This window comes from Oryzias latipes, chromosome 14, assembly GCF_002234675.1.
Source record: "Oryzias latipes chromosome 14, ASM223467v1".
NCBI classification, from domain to species: domain Eukaryota; kingdom Metazoa; phylum Chordata; class Actinopteri; order Beloniformes; family Adrianichthyidae; genus Oryzias; species Oryzias latipes.
Genome location: NC_019872.2, coordinates 4,849,203 through 4,869,914, shown reverse-complemented (window position 1 = coordinate 4,869,914; position 20,712 = coordinate 4,849,203). Strand labels below are relative to the sequence as shown.

General features: G+C 38.0%; 1 protein-coding gene across 11 annotated transcripts in view; it reads left to right on the top strand.

Moving 5' to 3' along the window:
* rapgef6 (Rap guanine nucleotide exchange factor 6) overlaps nucleotides 1–20,712 on the top strand; it is a 120,130-nt gene that overhangs the window by 15,988 nt on the left and 83,430 nt on the right. For 10 of the 11 annotated variants that reach the window (XM_020708658.2, XM_020708661.2, XM_011483175.3 and 7 more), the window contains exons 2-4: nucleotides 12,268–12,338; nucleotides 12,945–13,001; nucleotides 15,699–15,782. In XM_020708658.2, coding sequence (XP_020564317.1) covers nucleotides 12,268–12,338; nucleotides 12,945–13,001; nucleotides 15,699–15,782 — 212 coding nt within the window. Of the gene's footprint in view, nucleotides 1–12,267; nucleotides 12,339–12,944; nucleotides 13,002–15,698; nucleotides 15,783–17,956; nucleotides 18,287–20,712 lie in introns of those variants that run through there. The other variant, XM_020708663.2, reaches the window with a different exon arrangement.

Here is a 20,712-nt window from a genome sequence, read left to right as displayed (position 1 = left end):
CTTCTGCACCTGCCCACAGGTATTTTGGCCCACTCCTCATGAGCAAACTGCTCCAGTTGTCTCAGGTTTGACGGGTGTCTTCTCCAAATGGCATGTTTCAGCTTCTTCCACAGATGTTCAAATGTTTTGATGCTGGTGTGCCGCGGGATTTTTATCAAGGTTAAAGTGTGCCGTGGCTCCATAAAGGTTGAAAAACCCTGTGTTAGAAGATCCAGAACTCCCTGTTCTAACAATAAAATCTGTCCAACACAAGGGACCTTCAGCTTCTATCTGTGTGCTCAGCTGTTGGACTGGACAAGTTAAAAAAAACAAAACAAACAAAGTTGGAACTTTCAATCCCAACATTTAAAAATCTTACATTACAAACTGAAAACAGTCCCTTAAAAAAAATTACTTTGAAGGGACATAATTGCACAGATTTGAATACATTTGTATTAATTATCCTAGTGAAGATCAATCTGATGTGAATTTTTATTTTATGTTTTATAACCTTGCCCTAAAATTATGTGTTGTCCTATATTTTTGCATCTCAGGGTCAGTCTTGCTGCAGCTATTTCAGATAAAAGAACTGCATTTCTTGCATTTTTGTACATTTGGTGGTCTCATAAATTGTATGTTGGCTTCCTCCGCTCTTCCTTCCCTGTGAATCCTTGTACGAACAGCTCACAGTCAACAACAGCAGCATTCCTGACTGCAGCCTGGCATTGCTAACACCCACTGGAGCAGGGTGCGAGAAAAGAGCTTCTACTTGAACTTGTTCCTGCCTCTTTGTTTTGAAGTTAAATAAAAGTAAATGTCAAGAACAGCTAGTGGTTAGTGCACTATTCTCTGCAGGGTTAAGGGACATTGCTTGTGAGCTGTACAGCTGTATTTAATGAAAGAACCAGCAGTGTTTTTGGTGGTTTATGTGAAAACAAATAATTTGTTGTCCAGAAAATTGTGTCTAAAACAGCTGATGCTTTAATGCTTTTGTAAGTATGCTGGTAGATGTTTCATAACGAACCAAATCTAATTAATTTTCAGTTTAAAAGTCTTAATTTTTTTGGGGCTGTTGATGTTATGGCTTGTAAAATCCATATTTAAAAATGTTTAACAACTTGCTTCTGCCAGCACCCAGGCGCTTGCATCTCTGTCAAATTCTCAGGTGAAACATTAAACTAAGCCTCAATTGTTTCATCACCTGCTTTTGAGAACGATCGGCTGTCCACTGCTTCCTTTTTGAACATGATTGAGTAGTGCTGACAAAAGCAGGGATTCAGGGTGGCCTTTTGTTTGGCAGAGTTCTTTGTGGAAACACGGTGTCACTGTCCACATCAAAACACCAACCGTGGGCCTCTGAAAGCTTGTCTGGCCTTTTTTCTCTGCCCTCCACTATGCCCTTTGCCCTGGGCCACTGCCACTTTTTAGGCAACAATGGGTTTGAATATAATATGAACCTTACACAGCATTTGTTAAGAGGCAAACACAGTATTCAGTAGTTAAAAAAAAAGTACTGTTATTTTGTGTCATTTGGCCACAACTGTCATGTTGTGTCTTATGTTTGAGGTTTTCAGTCAATATGGAGACATTTTTGCATGTGATGTCTTTTTGGCCTTTTTGTCTCAGACCTAACAAACTAACAATTGGATTTGAAGATGCAAAAGATCTAAACACAAGGTTTTGTTGAAGAGAACAAGGTACCTGCTAGAAATGGAACCAATCACCTTGTCAGTCTTTTAACTTTGAAAGAATGAAGTTTGGCTGGATATAAACCTTTCCCCTCCTTGGCATTTTTAAAAGTCAATTGTTCGGATAAGAAGGGTTCTTCAGATCGTCTAAATGCATAAAGGCATACTTGGCTAATATGGGGCATTTTGTCTTAGGAATTAGAATTGTTTTGGGTTTTTTTCAAGTCTGTGCAGTAACATTAAGCCCAGAAAATGCAAATCAGCCTGAATAGACTAACAGTATTTAGCTAGAAGCAACATCCAAGCGCTGATTGCTCAACCGCAAGTATTTATGCAAAACTGTCTGGGTGTGGTTGAGTAGCTACAGCCTTCAGAGACAAGATACTTAAGATAACTAAGACTTCTCAGAAGAAGTCTAATTCAGTGTAAAGGCCTTCAGCTTCTATCTATAAGTGTAAAACCAGCACCTTTTTTTCATTTCAGTATTCTTTGGGCTTAATTATATATATGGTGGCAGCACTCTTATTTTCAACACCTGTTCACTTTTCCTTCTTGCTTGTATGTTGAATCAAATATTTGCACCCACAGGAATCACTTTCATCCATGTCCACACTCCTACACTCTTTGATTTATCTGTTTTCGTTTTCAGTGGGATCAGTCTCTGACAGATCTCTCAAGAACGTACAGTACTTAGCTCTGAAATGCTTGGAATGTGACAATGACATTCCACAAATTTCCTGCCTGCCCAACCAAAGCATTTGTATTAGCTGTTCAACCTGATGGCCCATTAAAAACAAGATTGTCTTGGTACTTCGTGTCAAAGGATTGTTCATACTGAAGTGAGACATTTGGCGCTATACGCAAAGTTGTGTGAACAATGTTTTAGCCGGCCAAAATATTTCACACTATCTCAGTGAGGTCCCCATAGACACTTTGTCAATACTGTGCAGATCTCATGTTCTACACATCTTACCCTATGATGAAAGCACAGCAGCTATGGCAGAGTTGGCTTTTTCAAAAGTTAATTAAGGAGAACACGTGTTTAATTTTGGTTACCGTAAGTGATTGCTGAGGAAATGAAGACGGAGCATGTAGACATCCGTTAGATCTAAGTCAGATAATGCCGTTCTGCTTCTTTCTTGTTTACTTTGTGCACTTTTCATAGAGCACAAGACAGACTTTAGAGATTTTCTTTGAGTTCATTTAGTTTGTAGAGGTACTTTAACTCCAGAAATTACATTTATAATGTGAGCATTTTGACTGACAGTAGACAGTGTGGTCTGTGAGGTCTGTAGCAGTTTTGAAAATAAACTAAGCCAGTCAAATACTGACAAAGGAAGCAATGCGAGACCATTTCAAGAGGTTTCCTAAACTGGAGGAAAATAATCACTTTTATTTTATCCCACTTTGTCACAATAATGTTTCTGGAAATGTTCTAGCTGTTACAGGCTAATGCTTATCCTTGACACAAAGTTTGTATGAGTAAATCTGGTTTCTGTGATGGTCAAACTGAGATGAAGTTTCCCCCACCCAACCTGTAAACCAGACTTTAATTACGAGACACATCTAAACTTACATCGTTTACTCACTTTTAACAACGTAATGATCCAGTAAAACATACATTTTTAACTCCTCAACCTGATTTTTTAACTTTAAAGAATTTTTTTACAGTGACAGTAACACATTCCGGTCCAGATCATCTATCATAGAACAGATCAATAGGAGTGTTGAAAAAGCAATTCAGGAGAAAAGAAGATGGAACAAATTGGGTTAGGCCTGCACAATTAATCGCAAATTTATCGTTATCGCAATATCAAGCTGTGCAATATGCATATCGCAAAAGGCGGCAACATTTGCAATAAATGGTTACCTTAAATGTGCTAAAACAATCTCATGGCAGCTTGAGGTATTAAGCGAATCAAAAAAAAGATTTATGCATTTGACCAATCAGATGGACGCATTTATGTTGTTGACCAATCGGATGGAGCCCTTTAATGTTAGATGTTCGTCTCCTGTGTCGACGAAGGGCTTTGGAGTGTAATTTTTAAACTGTTGTAGTGAAATGGGAATGACGGTTGTTTTATTATTTGTTCATATACTTCAAGTGATATCCTTATCGCAGTATTAATCACTAATATCGCATATCGCAAGTTTTTCTCTGCCCTAAACTGGGTTCAAATGACCCATATCTACATTTTATAAAAACCTAATACCTTTACGATAAGTAAAATGAGGGGAAATAGTCTTGTTTTTGTAGAAATGTAAGTACAGCAGATGTAGTTTTGTTCTTTCTAGTTTGTCCAGTCGCTTGTTGGGGTTGTGTTTTTATCTGTTCTGGATTCAGGTTTACACACATTATTTATTAAAAACCTGTTACTAACTGCTTCTGGATGTGAATGACCAGGCTTATCTATCACTTTGTTGATCAAAGGGCCAGATTCTCAGATGACATTGCCAAGTGGAAATAGTGGAAGAGCGATGTAAGGAGTGTAAGATGCTGGCCATTTTCTCAAGGGTCAAACCTTAAACCCATAACAAACGTAGAAACGGCCTGGAGAAGACTGTTTACATGTGGTACTCTTTTCAAGGTTAACCCTTGTGCTCTCCTATGGGGTCAAGATGACCATTGACGTGTTCTCCCTACCATGACAAAGGTGGATAAAGGTGGAAAGATTTCATGTAATCCATGGACACCAGTGAAGATCACAAATCATAGAAGAAAAAAGTTCAGTCTTGTGGTGTCTAGTGACCCAACTCCCAATGTTAAAGTGCCTAGGATAGCACAAGGGTTTAAAAACTTGGGAAATGCTCATTGCAATTAGTTTAATGACATTGTGTAACCTAATGGCATGCCACCACAGAGAGCTTAATTATTAGAAGAAAGCCTCTTATTTTGTCCCTCCATGAATGGATTTCCTCCTGACTGAACTCGTTTGAGCTGCTCTATCCTTTTCCATATTTTGAGGATTGGAAACACATGTCTATTTAGCAAAATTACTTACAAGTGTATATGTAGGGGAAATTATTTTTGGCCACAAATTAGTCTTTTTCTCCAGGAAATTTTGTAGGGTCGGTGTTTCAAGCAGCTGGAGGTCGGAGACTTAGGATTTTGTGATTTGAAGTAGGAAGCTATATAAATATATCCAAAAATATTTATCGTATGTGGTTGCACTATTCAGCAGAAGGGACTATTGTTTTTCTGCCTCTGTGTATTTCAATTTGCTTTACGACTCACTTCTGGCCCGAAGTTCCTCATAAGACCTGACTTAGACACACTCCTAACATAGAGGTTAGTTTCTAGACCTCAATTTCCATTTAAGGACATTTTTTTCATCAATAGTCCCTGTTTATCATCCAACCAATAGAAGGAAAACATACACGTGTGTTCAATTTCTATATTTCTGGGGTAAATTTCAGCTGATGCTTACATTGCTCTGTCCAAAAGGCAGACATTCCAGTTTCATCTGGTTCTTCCTTCACCCTGAGGGCTTAAGAAACATCTGATACTCCTATAAAACTAATTCAGGCTCAAATGGAAAGTTTTTTCTTCTCGTCTCTCAGGCAGGCTAAATCTATTAGGCCCAGCTGTAAGACACTTGGTAATGTTTGCGTTTGCAACCCAAATAAATCATAGAACCCAAACAGTGCTCAGCAGTGAGTGTGCTTGTCTGAACACATTGGTGACGGAGCCCCTGTTCTGAAATAGTTATCTGAAAGCCCGCCCATTGCTACAGGGCCATGGAGATGACAGCTATGTGGAAGCGGGCGCGATCATCGCATGCTTTTATTTGACTGCTGTAGAGCGTCAGCGCAGCAGTGCTGGCTTACATGCTTCTTCATGTTTGCATGCTTCTGTTTGTGTGCCTGTGCAAACTTAACAGTCTGTCTACAAGCTTTGCCTGCCAGCTGAGGTCTGCAGTTCAGCTGATTGCTGTCTGTTCTGTCTACCAGAGCTTAAAACACACCGTTTCTGGCTGCTGTGAGGCCAGCAGTCATGGAGAAAGTAAGTTACCCTGCGGAAAGCCGCAGGTGATTAAATGCTTTTTGGCTCTTCCTGTTGAGCTCCTAAAAGCTGTGGCCGGGAAAAAAAAATTAGGTTAAGTGTAAAACGAGTTACAGTTTAGCAAATGGGGCACGACAATGGTAATGTGTGTGTCATTGTTGAAGTAACATAAATAGGTGTTAGAGTGACCACAGGGATGAACAGTTAAATGTAGAAAGTCCCCATGGTTAAGCTATGTTGCTGCTATGGCATGTAAATAATAGGTTTCAAGACATTTAGTAGGTTTACCAAAGAATTCTCGCTGAGATGACCAATAAAATGAATAAAGGGAAAGATTTCCAATTACTTTGTATTAGCCATGTTCATTTATTCAATAGAAACTGGAGCTACAATTTCATGTAGCGTCAGATTTTCCATTTTTTTGTGTGGCTGGTAGAAATGGTATCAGACTTGCGTTTATTGTAAGAGTTAAAGAATCCCATGTAAAGCGGTGCTTAAATACGCCAGTCTGACCTTTTCGTACACAAACTTCAAGTTTTGCCTGGTCGTTTGCTAGTAGAACGTGTTTTCGTTTGAATTGGGTTTTCAACTACGCAGTGATCGGACCAGGATTTACTCCTCTCCCTCCTTCTTCCTCGCTGTTTCTGTTGGCTGCCCAACACAAGCACCACAGCTGTCGTCACCAGGCTTTTTATAAGCAAAAGTAACCACATTTTTGGGAACTCCATGGGAACTCTGCAGAGCTTTCTCAGTGCAGTTCTTTCCCCACACGCCTGTTTTTTTCTTTGTTTATGTTGACAGTAAATGTTTAAATGTGAGGCTTAACATGTGTGAAAACTGATTGTTCTTTGTTTGATTGTAGTTTAGCTCTAAAACTTTCTTTGGGAAATATTTCAAAAACCAAAAATAAATAAATAAATAAATAAATTGGTAAATGTTTTTGAATTGGAGAAGCAGCTTTGAGGAAATATAATATTTTACGTAATATAACACTTTAGGAACCAGAAGTCATTTCTCATTTCTAGTAAACAGAGTGTAGCTTTACTACCTGCTTTTCTCCCTTTATCTTTATTTTATGTAAGGCAGAAACTGAAACAGACGATTGCATCTCTGGACTTTAAACGCATTTTCTTCAGATTAGACCAAATGTTCCCACTTTGCTGTGTAGGCAATTTAGTTGCAGTTTTTTCCATAGCCTCATTTGTAATATTTGCTCTTTCAAACATGAAGACTGTGGAGTATGTAAACATCTGTATGTTAGTTTGAAGAGGGGAGGATTTAAACTTGATATAAAACTAAAACATATAAACCATATTTTACTATCCTCCCTGAAAAGTTTTTTTATGGGAGATCTGTGTAAATATTACATGCGGTTGATTGAAAATATTTGCCTATCTTGTCAATTTTGAACTTTCAATTTTTTTTTAAATTGACTTATGTAAAGGATGTCCCTTATCAATATGAAGAATGTGCAATTTGACACTACAGGGTTTGTTTCCTTAGCTGCAAGGCCACTTACGGGGTTTATCAGCTCACTGTTGACAGACTTTTGGAGATCTGGTGGATACGTAAAGAAAAAGTTCATGGCTGCCGATGAAGGCAGGAAGTTTGTGAACCTGGATATGCTTCCAGCTTGAATGGACCTCTGTATGGCCTGCTGACAATTGTCCTCTGTTTGTGTGGCAGCCTTTCACCACACACTGTACATTCTAGCGGAGGTGGGTGTATGCTAATGACTGTCTCTACTGCTGAAAGTAGAACCCACTTCATTCCTGAAAAGTCAGGAGTTTATAACAAAAAAAAAATAACACCAACAAGATTTTACTATTTTATATCACAGGAGGATAAATTTGTAATGAATTAGTTTGACCTAAAATTCCTTGAAAATTGAAGTCTAGCTTTTAAAGAAAGTCAGTTTAAACTTGAAACCCTTGTTATAGTTTTAAGGGATGGAAACACTTTGAAAAGTCACATTTTTAAATCCTGCATGCCAGAATTGAATTCCAGTTATATGGAAAAAAAAACCTTCAGTTTTCTTCCTTTCATTATGATGCTAAATTAAGTGGAGTCCTGGAATCCACAAAGTTTTTGATAAAGACCATTTCTGCCAGGAGGGGGCAGCAGAACTGCAGGTATAGTTAACCTCTACCATGCTTATCAGCAATAGAGCCCAACCAGACTGCTCAGCTCTGGGTATCATTTTACATACATTTTATGGTTCAACAGTTACTTTTAAAGGCATCCCCAACATTTTTCCAGTACTAACATCTGTACTTTGTGTTTCTCAGTTTTCTGCTACCTGTTATTCTTTTATCTAAATCATGTAATACTTTTTTTTTTATTTTTTTGAGCCAGCATCTTTTCTTTTGGAACAAATCCAAAAGGTTTCCTGAAAGCAAACATGTTAAACAGTGATAATGACTCCTCTGGACTCCTGTCGGAAGCTGCCATTCAAATAATAACATTGAAAGGTTTGGATTGAACCATTTTTCGTTTTTCTCACTCGTTTTGAAGAAAATTGCCCGTGTTTCACTGAAACCAAAAAATCAATATGATGAAGCAGCCTGTCAGAACAAGGTTGATCATTTTTTCAGACATTAATCTGAATCTGAGAAGATAAAATTGAACTCTAAGTAGCTCATGCTGTCCCAACAAAAGGATTTATAACTCCAAAATAGAAAACTTAAACTTCCGTCTTCCATTGTTTGACTACATAAGCTAAGCTAAAAAGCCCAGCTGGTGATGAGTCGATGGATATTTCCTCTGAGGTTGTGATGTCCTGATTACAGATGGGGTCATAAGGTGACCTCATTAGTCTTTGGGGAGGACAAGCCAGTGGTCGGGAATCGGTGAGCAATGTTGCTCAGCGGTCCTGAGGGAGGATCGGGCAACACAACAACTTGGCAAGGCACGTGGTCTTTAGGTTAGCAAAAGATCGGACATTGCTTTGATGTTTTGACATTGGGCTCAATATTTTTTCTGTTTTTAAAGGTTAAAAAGGGAGAGAAAAAAACGTTTGTCTGTTTACCATCTATCTTTGAATGTATTTGTCAAATCAGACAAACCGTGTTACAAACAGAGCTGTGTGGTTAGTCTTGTGGCAATAGGAGACGTTTTGAACGTGAATTCTGTCCAAATGTTACCACTGTAACTGTGTTTAAGTCAAACTTAAAAAAAAGTGAAATCCCAGCTTGGATGATCCTGGCTTTAGATCCAAAGCCTTTGCTCTTTTGTGAGCCCAGTGACATCTGATCTGGTCATGCATAGATCAGGTCAGGTTCATCAGACCAAAGTAGAGGTGAAATCATATCCATGGACATCTTGCTGTTGTATGTCTGCTGACCCAATGAAGACCTACTTTACACTAATCAATACCTGAAAGGCAACATATTACGGCTCTGATTTGTGGATTTGTAATCATAACAGAAGAAGCAGTGTTCAGTGAGCTGTAATGTCAAATTGAGCTTTTTATCCACTTTTTGGTCATGCGTGTAAAACAAAACCATTAATTAAGATGGGCTTAGCTGGTGAAAGTATCTGTTATGATGCCAAAACCCACAGATAAGCCAGGGTCAGGCAGATATTGAGGCCATCTGTAGTTATCCTGCCCCCACATTCTGTATGTTAAAGCATGCATATGCATACTGTAGGGCTGCTTACTGCAGCAGTTTGTTGTACTTACTAGCCCAGTTAACAGTAGATGTGAGTCAATAACTTTCCACTGTGTAGCTGCGGGCTTTTGCATCGTCTCTGTCTTTCTGATGTATTATCAGTTTATAGATTGGTTAGGGCTGCAGCACTTCCCATAATCGACTTTTACTTGATACTTTTAAAGAAAAACTGTGTTCTGTTAAATTCAGTTCAAAAACAGGAGTTAGAAAACCATCTAAAAGACAATGTCAAGTTTTTAAAGTGGAAAAATAAAACAAAACAAACAAACCTAGAACTCTTTAAAAGGCCTGCATCATGCAAAATCAAATTTTTGAGCTTTTAAGTGCATTGCAATGTTTATTCCTCACATAAAACTACCCCAAAGCAATATTTTGATCCATTCACGCATTTCGAAGTATTCCTCTAAAAACCTGCGCTCTGAGCACCAGCCCCCCCTGTCCACGAAAAATGAGGGGGTTCTCACATTCATAAGTATGAAAGTAGGGAACAGCCCCTTCCAAGAAGAGTCTGTGCCCCCAGCTCCGCCCCCAGGTTAACACACTTTCTCTGCGGAGATAGCGGTGATCGACCAAGCGCTTTTGTAAGGCCCCACAATATTCACATCCATCTTTTCTAAAGTTTGGGTGTTGTTGTTTTTTTGGGGCGAAACAAGGCCGGCTCTAGGTTGATGTCGTGTAGCATGGAGCAAAAACCGGCCCCTCAGAGGTTGAGCTGTCTAACACACAGGTAGGGAAAAGAACTAGCAAAAAACAGCAAAAATAACTCATATTTCATAAAAAAATCTTTATCGTGCCAAATTTAATATATTATTATATATATGAATATAATTGAAAGGCTTTAGAAAAAAGCATGACAGAGGCCCTTTAAAAAACCTAACACGGGTGAAGTGACCCATCTTCCAAATGCTACTGTGCTCAGGTGGGGAATCTTTATGGTAAACATTGTGGCTAAAACAAACCCCCCCCTGCAGCACATTGGATTTAGAGGGGGCCACTGTCAGGTCACTGTGCTACACAGTGCTGTTCTCCTCCACAGGTCTTATGGAGTCCAAAACTGATTTGTTTAAGTAACTTATATGAAGTTTAAATTGATATTTTTTTCCCATTTTGATTTAGGTCTAATACAAAGTTTTCTTCCTTTCATAATATTGCAGATATTTGGGTTAAATTGCTATTTAAATTATTGCCTTACTTCATATTTTCGCTCCATCTTTCCTGTTTTCCGTCTATTTGGTCTTTCTTAGATTTTTCTCTCAGATATTCTCCTTGCCTTCCTCTGCATTCTCCTTTGTACATCTCATAATATTCCTGCATACTTTCTCTGGACTCACACCCAACTCCTACCTCGTGCGTAAAGCAACAAAACATCAAGGCCAGATTGGTTCATTGTTGTAGAAAGTCCCCATTCCTCAGTGTTTATCTTCACTTTCACCTGTTTCCCCCTGACTCACTCACGTGCACATGCAAGGTTCCCGCGTGCATGCACCCAAACACAACACATCCTAAAACAATTCTTCTCTGGAATTAGTACGGGAGGTTTTTCATAAACTCTTTGTTTCTGCTGATGTATTGTGTTCCTTGGGTTTATGAAGTTGCATAAACACCGATCACTTTCCCCCCTGCACCTTTATTTCATTATGTGTAGCTAAGCTAAGGAGGGGGGGATTCAATTTAATTTCATGCATCTCACTGCTCTGCATCGTCAAATTAAATGCAGCCTCAAACTGTTGCTTTCACATCATTTAGCATACGCAATAAGATTAAAACTGAGTAGAACAAACAACAAACATCACAAAACGTGATTTTTATTTAGTCTTAGATAAAAAAAAAAAGGATTTTGAAACACAGCTAACTGTGACAAAACCTTTAAAAGGAATAAGCTGCTAAAAGAAGAAAAAACGTAACATTTTGTAAAAAAAAAAAAAAACACAGAATAAATAAAAAAATTTGGATTTATTGACAATTTAATCTTTTCGTTTTTCAGGTTCATGTTCAAATCTGTCACATTTCAGGTTTAGTCATGTTTTGGTTCTGTTTCTATTTTATAATGAATTTTTCTGCTTATTCTTAAACTTTAAAGTTTCTGCCATCCTGTCTCTGCTTCTCCAGCACCTTAATGACAATGGACTGATGCTTTTTTAACAGCTGGATTCAATGTATAAATGAGGATTTGATTTTAAACACGCTAATTAAAAAATGTTCTCTAAAAGATGTTGAGAATTATTAAATCTGTTTGTGATGACAGAGAATAAAAAGAAAATGCACATTAAATGATCTCATATTGTCCTCCAGATGTTTTATTTTGATGTGATTTATGTGTTCTCTTATTCTAAGATTTATTTATTTTGCAAACATAGATCTTGTTATTCTCTTAACAATCGTCTTTTTTGTGATTGATTTATAATTCAGTGTTAAGTTTCATGTTTCAATTTAAATTGTTGCGGATAAAAATGAGCCGAAAGTAAAGACTTTAAGCCCTTTTAAAAAGGAAACCATGTAGAAAAGTAAAAAATTTACACAATTGCCCTCAATGCCAGTTAGCTTGAGATAAATTGATATATTTATGGGCAAATATTTGTTAGACTGATTTTGTGTTTGCATGTCTGCATCCTGTCAGGCAGAAGGCCTTTATCTACTTTGTTAACTTGATAGACGGTGTTTGGCACCGGGTAGGTGTGGCTTTCCAGCTTTTTAATGCGAGAGTTTCTGCTCTCTCTAAACAATGGGCTAATCCCTTAAAAGCCTTTTTTCCCCCTTAAATTCCTGACAACACTAGCGCACTTTTCCGAACGTGTTTATGTATTTTGGATCATTCAAGAAAGCAGGAAAACGTTGAAGAGATAAAATGAAGTTTTTATTTCTTTTCCTTTGTTGCTTGTTTATTGGGAGTTGTGGATATGGATTGAATGTTCTTTGTCCCCTGCAGGACCTGCAAACCATCTACTGCCACCTGTACAACATGGAGGTCCTGTCTCATCTCAGGGAACATCAGCTCAGGTGTGTTCTCCATATTTCACCTTAAAGCAGAAAAAGGCCACAAATGTTTGCTTCAGAAAAAACTTTGTTCAGCAGTATTTAGTTTAATATCCTCTCACTAAACTCCCCAGTTAAAGTGTATTTCATGTTTTATGCTTTTTGTTCTAATCATATGTTAACATTCTCAAACTATTATAATAATAAATCTTTGGGTTCACTACGTTCTCCTTCTTCATGGTACTCAAACAATTGAATGCGTTTTGTTGCCTTTATATCAACATTTCTACGTATTCTTTTGTAAACCAAACAGCTTCTTTTTGTTTGGCCTGTCTGAGCAATGCTGATGTTTAACATTTAGACTTGAAAGAACAGTTTCTGGGACAGACATATGTTGGAGATAAAAAAGTTAAACCTTTACTCACTTTGATGGTACTTAAGGACACTCAGAGAGATGTAGATACTGTTTAGTTTTTTTTTTAACTGTTTATTCAATTTCAGAGCGTTTGAAAGGAATGTTTCTAACATCCTTAACTGACAGACGATAGCGGTGTTCTGTGTTCATGGGTCGCCAGACGGTGAAGTGTTTTCAAGAAGACAAAAGGTAACACGTTTGCTTATCCTTTGTAGGTCGATGTGCTCCTCTGCCAAGTATGAGAGACATGAGGCTAACCACATCCTGTTTGAGTAAGTGCAAAGCACCTTAAACGTTTCCATCAACGATGATTCTTAATCATTGCTGTTTCATACAAACAAGCAAATACACGTTTTTTATCAGTTCATTCAGGAAACATGTTTTTAGTCCACACATAGTGCTGGAGTTAATTTATAAAAGGTAATATTGTTCTCCTGGAATCAAGTTGACGGTAAATGGTGTATACTTATAAAGCGCTTTTCTACCTACAAGACCCAAAGCGCTTTACAGTCACACACACACATTCACACATCGGTGGCGGCTCCGCTGCCGAACACAGGTGCCAGACTCCAACCAGAGGCAAGGTGGGGTTCAGTGTCTTGCCCAAGGACACATCGACTCATGGGTGTGCAAGGCGGGAATCGAACCTGCAACATTATGATCATGGGTCGACCGCTGCACCACAGCCGCCCCAAAGTTGATGAAGCTGTTATGGTGGTTATTTATTATTTTTAAATCAGTTTTATAGATAGATGTGTCTAGAAGGATTTAGGATGTTACAGTTCAGTGAAAAACTATTTTGTCATCCGCTAATTGTGCCAGTTAGTGACAAGTTACTTATTTTCCACCATAATTTACAAATGAATTCTTTAAAAATCTGACAATGTGATTTTCTAGATTTCTTTTCTCATGTCACAAATGAGGTATATCTATGAGGTAAGTTAAAGGCCTCTCTCATCTTTTTAAGTGGGAGAACCTGCACAATTGGTGGCTGACTAGATACTTTTTGGAAAACACACTTTTATCTGTTCTAATATGAAGCCACTACAATCTCTTGCTCATTGCATTCATATCATGCTTTCCAAAAATAGGACACAGATAAGCAAAAGTTTGCTAAGGGTTTTATGGATTTGACCAGTTTATTACGGTAAACAGTCTTTAACTTGGTTGATAAAGCTGGTAAATAAAGTATTTTTAATGGATAAAACAAAGTAAGATTATCTGTTGTTAAGTATAAATGAGGGAAAGAATATAAATCATTGCTACTAGTAGCTAATTTGACCTTCCTGCTCACCAGTAAATGCAGATTATCTTCATCTGTAACTGTTTTTTTGGATTTACAAACAGTTTTGTTGATCTTTGTGATATAAATTGTGTTCTTCAGGACTAAATTAATCTGTTAAGATAAAAGTATGCAAAAATAAAAACTTTTAATAATTAAATTAAAATCCAATGCATAAAACACTTCTGGCTTACATTTGTTTTTAAATTTTGTTCAATAGATAGAACTGTAAGGTGAAAGGAGGCAGATAATAATGTGTAGAAACGCATTTAATAAAGCATACTGTGCAAATTTAAAAGGACGTGTCATGATGAGGGTGGAGAAAATTGGGATGAAGAATGAGTGACAAGTAGGAATGAGTGCAGTAATAATGGATTATGTGAAAAGGAGGAGTAATGTGATATTAAAAATGACAAGTCATCAGAAGATAAATTAAAACAAGAGGAAGATGGATGGAGATGACAGTAAACAGAAGTACATTAAACGTGGAGGCAGAGAAGGAAGAAAAAAACAACAGAGGAATGAAAAATGAGAGAGGGGAAGGTAAGGTGTTGGAGGGAGGCAGCTGAGATGGAGGAAATGTGATGGATTGAGGAGGACGGAGACGGATGACACAATGACAGAGACGCTGCGCATGTTGATGCTCACTGGAATTGCATTAGAAACTCAATTTAGCATCAAATAATAACACACACTTAGTGTCACGCTCCTCTGCTAAACATGCCGGATAACAGGGAGGAGATGGAAACAGTCAACCAAAGTATCAGTTCATCAAAGCTGGTCTGGTGTAACACTCTCTGCTGTCTGCTCACACCTTTTAAATTATAGAAAAAAATATTTATAAAACAAACAGATTTATCAATAGTATTAATCTTAACTTATTATTCCAAACTTTTTCATTACTCATATACCATTACATTTTTGCTTTCTTGTATGTGCTACCCATGAGTTACATAGGCTAGAGTCGATACGCTAGCTATTTGCCTCTTGGTTAACTGTGCGATACACCATTTCAATCAATCTCATCTATAATTATCGTTTAAAAAAAGTGAATACCTTGCCGATTTTGCCTGGTGTGAGTTATTTTTAGCACGTAACTTCCGTGATAAAGGAGGGAATGCTGTATTGTCTTTGTATGCAAAGTGCCAACTCCCTCCTGTCAATATCCTTTGTTTACCATCATGATGAAAAGAATAAGTCAAGGAAATTCCTGCAAATGCTGCCAGACGTGAATTTGTAGGGTTGCATGACCAGGAGAGGACATGCAACACAGTGTGCTTTAGGTTGAAGTGCCATCAGGTTTGATAGTTTGGTCTCTACCAATGACCAGCTTCTTGAGGGTTCTGTGGACAGCAATTAAATCCCACAATCTGTGAAGGATCCAGATCAAAAGTTTTCAATATTATCCATAATTTGTGCATTTAAATTTGATTTAGAAAAGTCAAAACACTTAATGAGGTTCTTCAGTGCTCCAGAGGACCGAGGTAAGGAACTAACGGTTAAACCTATTAGAGGATTTTCAGTCATCCAGGTAATGTTATCGCAGGAGTCTTTTCTTCAAGGCTCCAGAATTTTGATTCAACTTGTTAACATCCAGTTGCCCTGAAGAACACAAACCTGCAATCAAATGATTCATATTTTTGTGCCATCTATCTATCTTAGCATCTTTTTGTTCTGCTCCTTTCAGCCCAGACAGCATTGCGACCTGTTGGTACATCCTACTCTCAGGCTCGGTCTTCATTAAGGAGCATATGTATCTGGCACGGTGCTGGTATGTAACACAACACACACAGAAACAAAGCCAGAAAGCCATGAGACATGATGATTTTGACTGACGTGAGGCGGTCCTGTCATGGTAGATTGTCAGATTGAAGATGAGGTGTGGGGGTTTCTCATTGTTGGATTGTGATGGAATTTAAATATGAGACGCAGGTTTTCTTGATTTGAAAGAAAATGGAACAACCCAAAGATCAGTATGTCGGGATTATAAATCCTAACTGAGAAGCAAAAATTGATTTGAGTTATTGTATTGTATCATAACACCTGCAGTCTGTGTTTTTATAAATATTTACTTAATGTATGGAGTCCACAATATTTCAATTTGACGTACTTTTTTCTTTATTCATTACTTTTTCTTTCTTTATTACAAAAAGTCGAACTGTCGCATTAAGAAGTCTTGTTCTTCATGGTCTCATTTATCTGCCACTGTTTGGACAATGATAAAACACAAACAAATCAGGCACTTGTTTCTATTTTACTGTTAGTAAAACAGAAAACTACAACTGTGCTTTCGAGAAGCTATAGCTGTACTTTTACTAAAATGGCATTAATAAATAAGGGCACACTTTTTATAATGTTTTTGTGTTAACTCGGTGACCTTAAGACAAAAAGAAAATAGGAAAACTCAGTGTTGCCTTATACTGTTAGCTACTTGTAAGACAATCGCCACTGTAGTGTGTCACTATATACTAGGGATGTAAAGGATACAGGATACATAAAGAAAAATCAATCTAGTTTTGAGAATTACACAACAGACAAAAACATGTTGTTAAAAAGGTAGGAAATGGATCAGGAAATAAGTAATTGATTTCTGGCAAACTGTCAGTTTCTCTTCCTGTTTTGCTCTCTTCTGTCTGCCTTTTTATGAACATAAACATGCAAACACATAGACGCCCAATCACAAGCTTGCTTCTACCAAGTTGGGTCAATTACAATTGGCAGAAGGGGAAGCACATTGAGGCATGTGCGTTGTGTGCACTAAACATATAAACCTTTTTTTTAAAAGCACTTCAAACAATCCCTGAATAAAATAATATGGGACACTTTGTTTGAACAAAATGGTCTAAAGCTACATACACAACAGGTATTTGAAATAGTTTTTACACTGGACACTCCTTTTTCTTTTTCTACTGTTTACTGACACACGTCTGCCACCTACAGATGGAAGAGGCTTAGTGTGAAATGTTGAAGCTGTGCAAATGTTGTGATTCTGACAGAAAACCAAAACGGTCGGCTTCATTTCTAGTGTCCTTACAATGGCGGATATGGATTACCATCATGTCAGGAGAGTGGCCTTGGTTTATCTTTATTTGAAAAACAAACACATCATCTTGAGGCTCGTCACAGTGTCTGCGTTCACCAAATCCATACGTCACTAACAAATCCGAGTCCCCGACTGCTTTTACTGGCCATGCGTTTTGTACGTAGAGCCCGAAAACGGCTGTATAAAATTGCGTAACTATGCATGAACATGAACGTTTTGAACGTGGAACCTCAAAAACGTGTGTTCAGACCTTTCATTGGAGGTGACCGCTTGAATGTGCGTTGCTGACGGCTTTGTCGACATAGTTTGAACGACCCAAAATGCTAGGATTCTATGTTTGAGGCTGTAATGTCCATACACAACAATTTTTTATTGAAAAACATTTTTTCTATAGTTTCAAATTCCCAATATATATTATTTATCTAGATTGTATCCATTTAGGTCAAAGAATTAGGCTATATCGTATTACCACTAAGTTAGTTGAATCTTTTATGTATCAATACCATGACCATGTATGGCATATCAAATCATGTGAGGCAAAGATACACAATCCTGTCCTGTTTACCTGTATCCTGTTACATGGAATGCTCTTGCATCTGTTTGCATGGGTCATGCTGAACCTCTGTCACATGTAACCCCTAATGGTCACTTGTAGAAGACAGAAAAGTTGGCCATGTTTAAAAAAAACCTCAGCCAGTTCGGATCCTCCTCGCTGAGTTTAACCACAGCAGAGTGTGTGTGTCTTTGTTGGAGTAGCAGTAGCAGCAGGGGGCTTGGAGAGGGTTAAGGGGAGTGGAGTGTGTGCTTTGTGTGCATGCATGTGTGTGTGTGGGGAATGCAGAACCCCTGGCAGAGCGCTGGATGGCCATGTGTTCCCGAGCAGCCTGCCCGCCTGGAGCCCAGAAGCGGATTCAGGCAGGAAATGAGCAGGCTACGCACACACTTAACGCTCACACACGCTGACAAACGCACACCTCATTGGAGCCAGCGGACAGACACACAGAAGAAGTGAACAGAGTGAAAGCACACTCTTTCCTCAGTTAAAGTCCGTTCGTCTGCTTCTCTTTTTTAAGGGAAACTTTACACTTACATGCTTGGGACCACAGAAAGAAAAGAAAAGAACTTTTTGATCTGGGATTTGTTAAATGAGGATCCATTCCTGCTTTTTGTGGATAATATGCTGGAAATCAGAAGCAAATCAAAGAAGAGGACCCCCTGTAATCCTATTTTTGGTTAGTACCTTTAAAGCTTTTCTTTCCGTTTTGCCTTTAAGGCAACCTGCGATGTGATCCTGAACACTTAAAGTAAGGAAGAATCTTTATGAACTTACCCGCTCTTTCTTTGCAAGTCCAGCATGCTTCATTTCCTGCCTGCCATCATTCAAACAACTGGGGTAGCCAGGAATTCCCTCAGGCACTGTGGCAGAGTAAGCTGGAACTGCTGGACCTCTTAACTCTGAAAACATTGCCCAGACTCCTGTGGGCTCTCATTCTTTATCTGAGCTGATTATCTTAAAGAGAATTCTCTTTCTTCCCCCTTTTTCTTTTGCATTACAAACTACCTTAAATACAACCGAAGGGCAAAAAGTTGTGTGCTAGTAGCTAGCAACGTTGCATTCCAGAACATGCCATTAAACTTTATCTGCACTGTTTTATATGCAGAGGTGCAAATATATTCATAAATCAATTGAATGAAAGCAAAATTTGTTTGTTTTTTAGCTTCACAAAAATTTTAAAGCTCTGACAAAATTTACTAAATTCTATCAGATTTTTCTCTTTTTTTTTTTTTTCAGAACACCATTTCCTCATAAGTACAGATAAAAACAAGATAGTCTGATGTGTTAGGCCTGAAAACAAATCCACTTCAGTCGTTTGTGACTGGTTATCTGTCTTCATGCTATCTTAGAGCCTCTGTGGACTGAAGTTGAGCAGCAGCTGTTGATGGTGGCGTCTCTCAAACAAACTGTGGCCTCTCCGGGTGACCCCTTACATCATTCCTTAATATCTGTGTGGCAGTTCTGCGTGCGTGCTGGTGGTCTGCTGAAGAATACAGGCTGTGGGCCAGCATGGTCAGTGTGAGCCAACCAAGCATTAAACCAGCCAAGAGAGCAGGAAAAATAGTCATGTGTACCCTCAGTGTCTGTGTGCTGGACTGTGGTTTGTGGGTTTCTTTTCCTGCTGGTCCCTATTACCATGGAGACATTAGAGCCAAGCTGGAATAAAGTCCTGCTTTGGTTGGGTTTTTAAGCTTCATTATTTTCTTACATATTGCTCGTAAATTACAGTGGTTGCTAGTCTTTGATGGGTGTTTTTGACTAAATCGCATTCAATTCAGAATTTTTACAAAGGATATATTTCTGAATTTTTATTTAAAATGTTTATTTATAAGATATGTTGGGATTTTAGCTGTTTACTAATATACAAACCCAAATAAAAACAAGTTTTAAGGATAAAGGAAGTGATTGATATTGTTTTACTCTTTTTGTACATTTCTAATCTGTAAGGAGCGGCTGCAAAAACGAGAGATTGCAATCTCTCTGTCCGCAGGGCATCTAAAATCCCTGTGGGTTAATATAGTCGCTGTGATATGTTTGGCACAAATGTGTATATATATATATATATATATATATATATATATATATATATATATATATATATATATATTTCCTTGTCTGTCTGTGTTTTAGCGGTTTAAAATAACCACCTCAGGGGGGGAGCATGTTTGTGTGTGGTCGTCTTCTCTGTCGGCTGTCATGCTTTATTGCCCCGGCTGCAGCAGCTGTCATTGGATCGGGGTCGAGCATTTTTCCCTCTCTGCCAGGAGCTTGTTTCTTCAAGTACATGGTGGAAAGAAATCATTACCTGCTGCCATCTCCAGCACACACTTACGTGAGAGGAGGTGCTTCTTCCTTAAAGAAAAGAAAGATTTATTTGAAAGTCTCCTTTCTCAACCAGTCAGGTATTGCTGGAAGAGCAGTTACCTATAGATTTTTGACGTTCCCAGAAGCTATTAAAGAATAAGAAGTAAAAATATTTGGGAATTAAAATGTAGCTGTGTAGCAGTCTCAAACTGTTCACCTTTCTCTCTGTTGTTGTTTTTTTCTGAAAAGTTGCAGAAAATACATAAAATCCTGCAGGACAAGATTTAATATTATTATCTTATTTATGAGATTTTCAATGTTGTAATATATAAACGAGGAGGAGACATAAGTGTATAATCCTTGAATTATTCCTCTGTTAATTTACAAAGAGAACATTTGATTTCAGATTACACAACAGATGAACAAAAAAAACAGGTTTTTCTGATCGTAAGAAAACGTTTTCAGGATAGGACTTGTGCCATAAGAGTTTTTTGTTTTGTTGTAAAAATTAAATGTCACGCCTGCACATGTTTGATCATCTATTTTGCTGGGGCAAGTTTTTCCAAGTACTTTTTTTTGTTTACTTTATTGTGACAGCTTTAGTCTGGATGGATAATTGAGAGATGCTGCTTCATGACCACATCTGTTAAAGTTCCACTCCGATCATCTTTTGACCTAATCTCCAAGTGTTCCCAGTGGCTTTTCAGTTATGATTATACCAGTGTCATTTTCTAGGACATCGTTTCTGCAGAGCGCCAGTAGTTCATTAATTTGATTTGATCTAAAAAATTTGGTTCT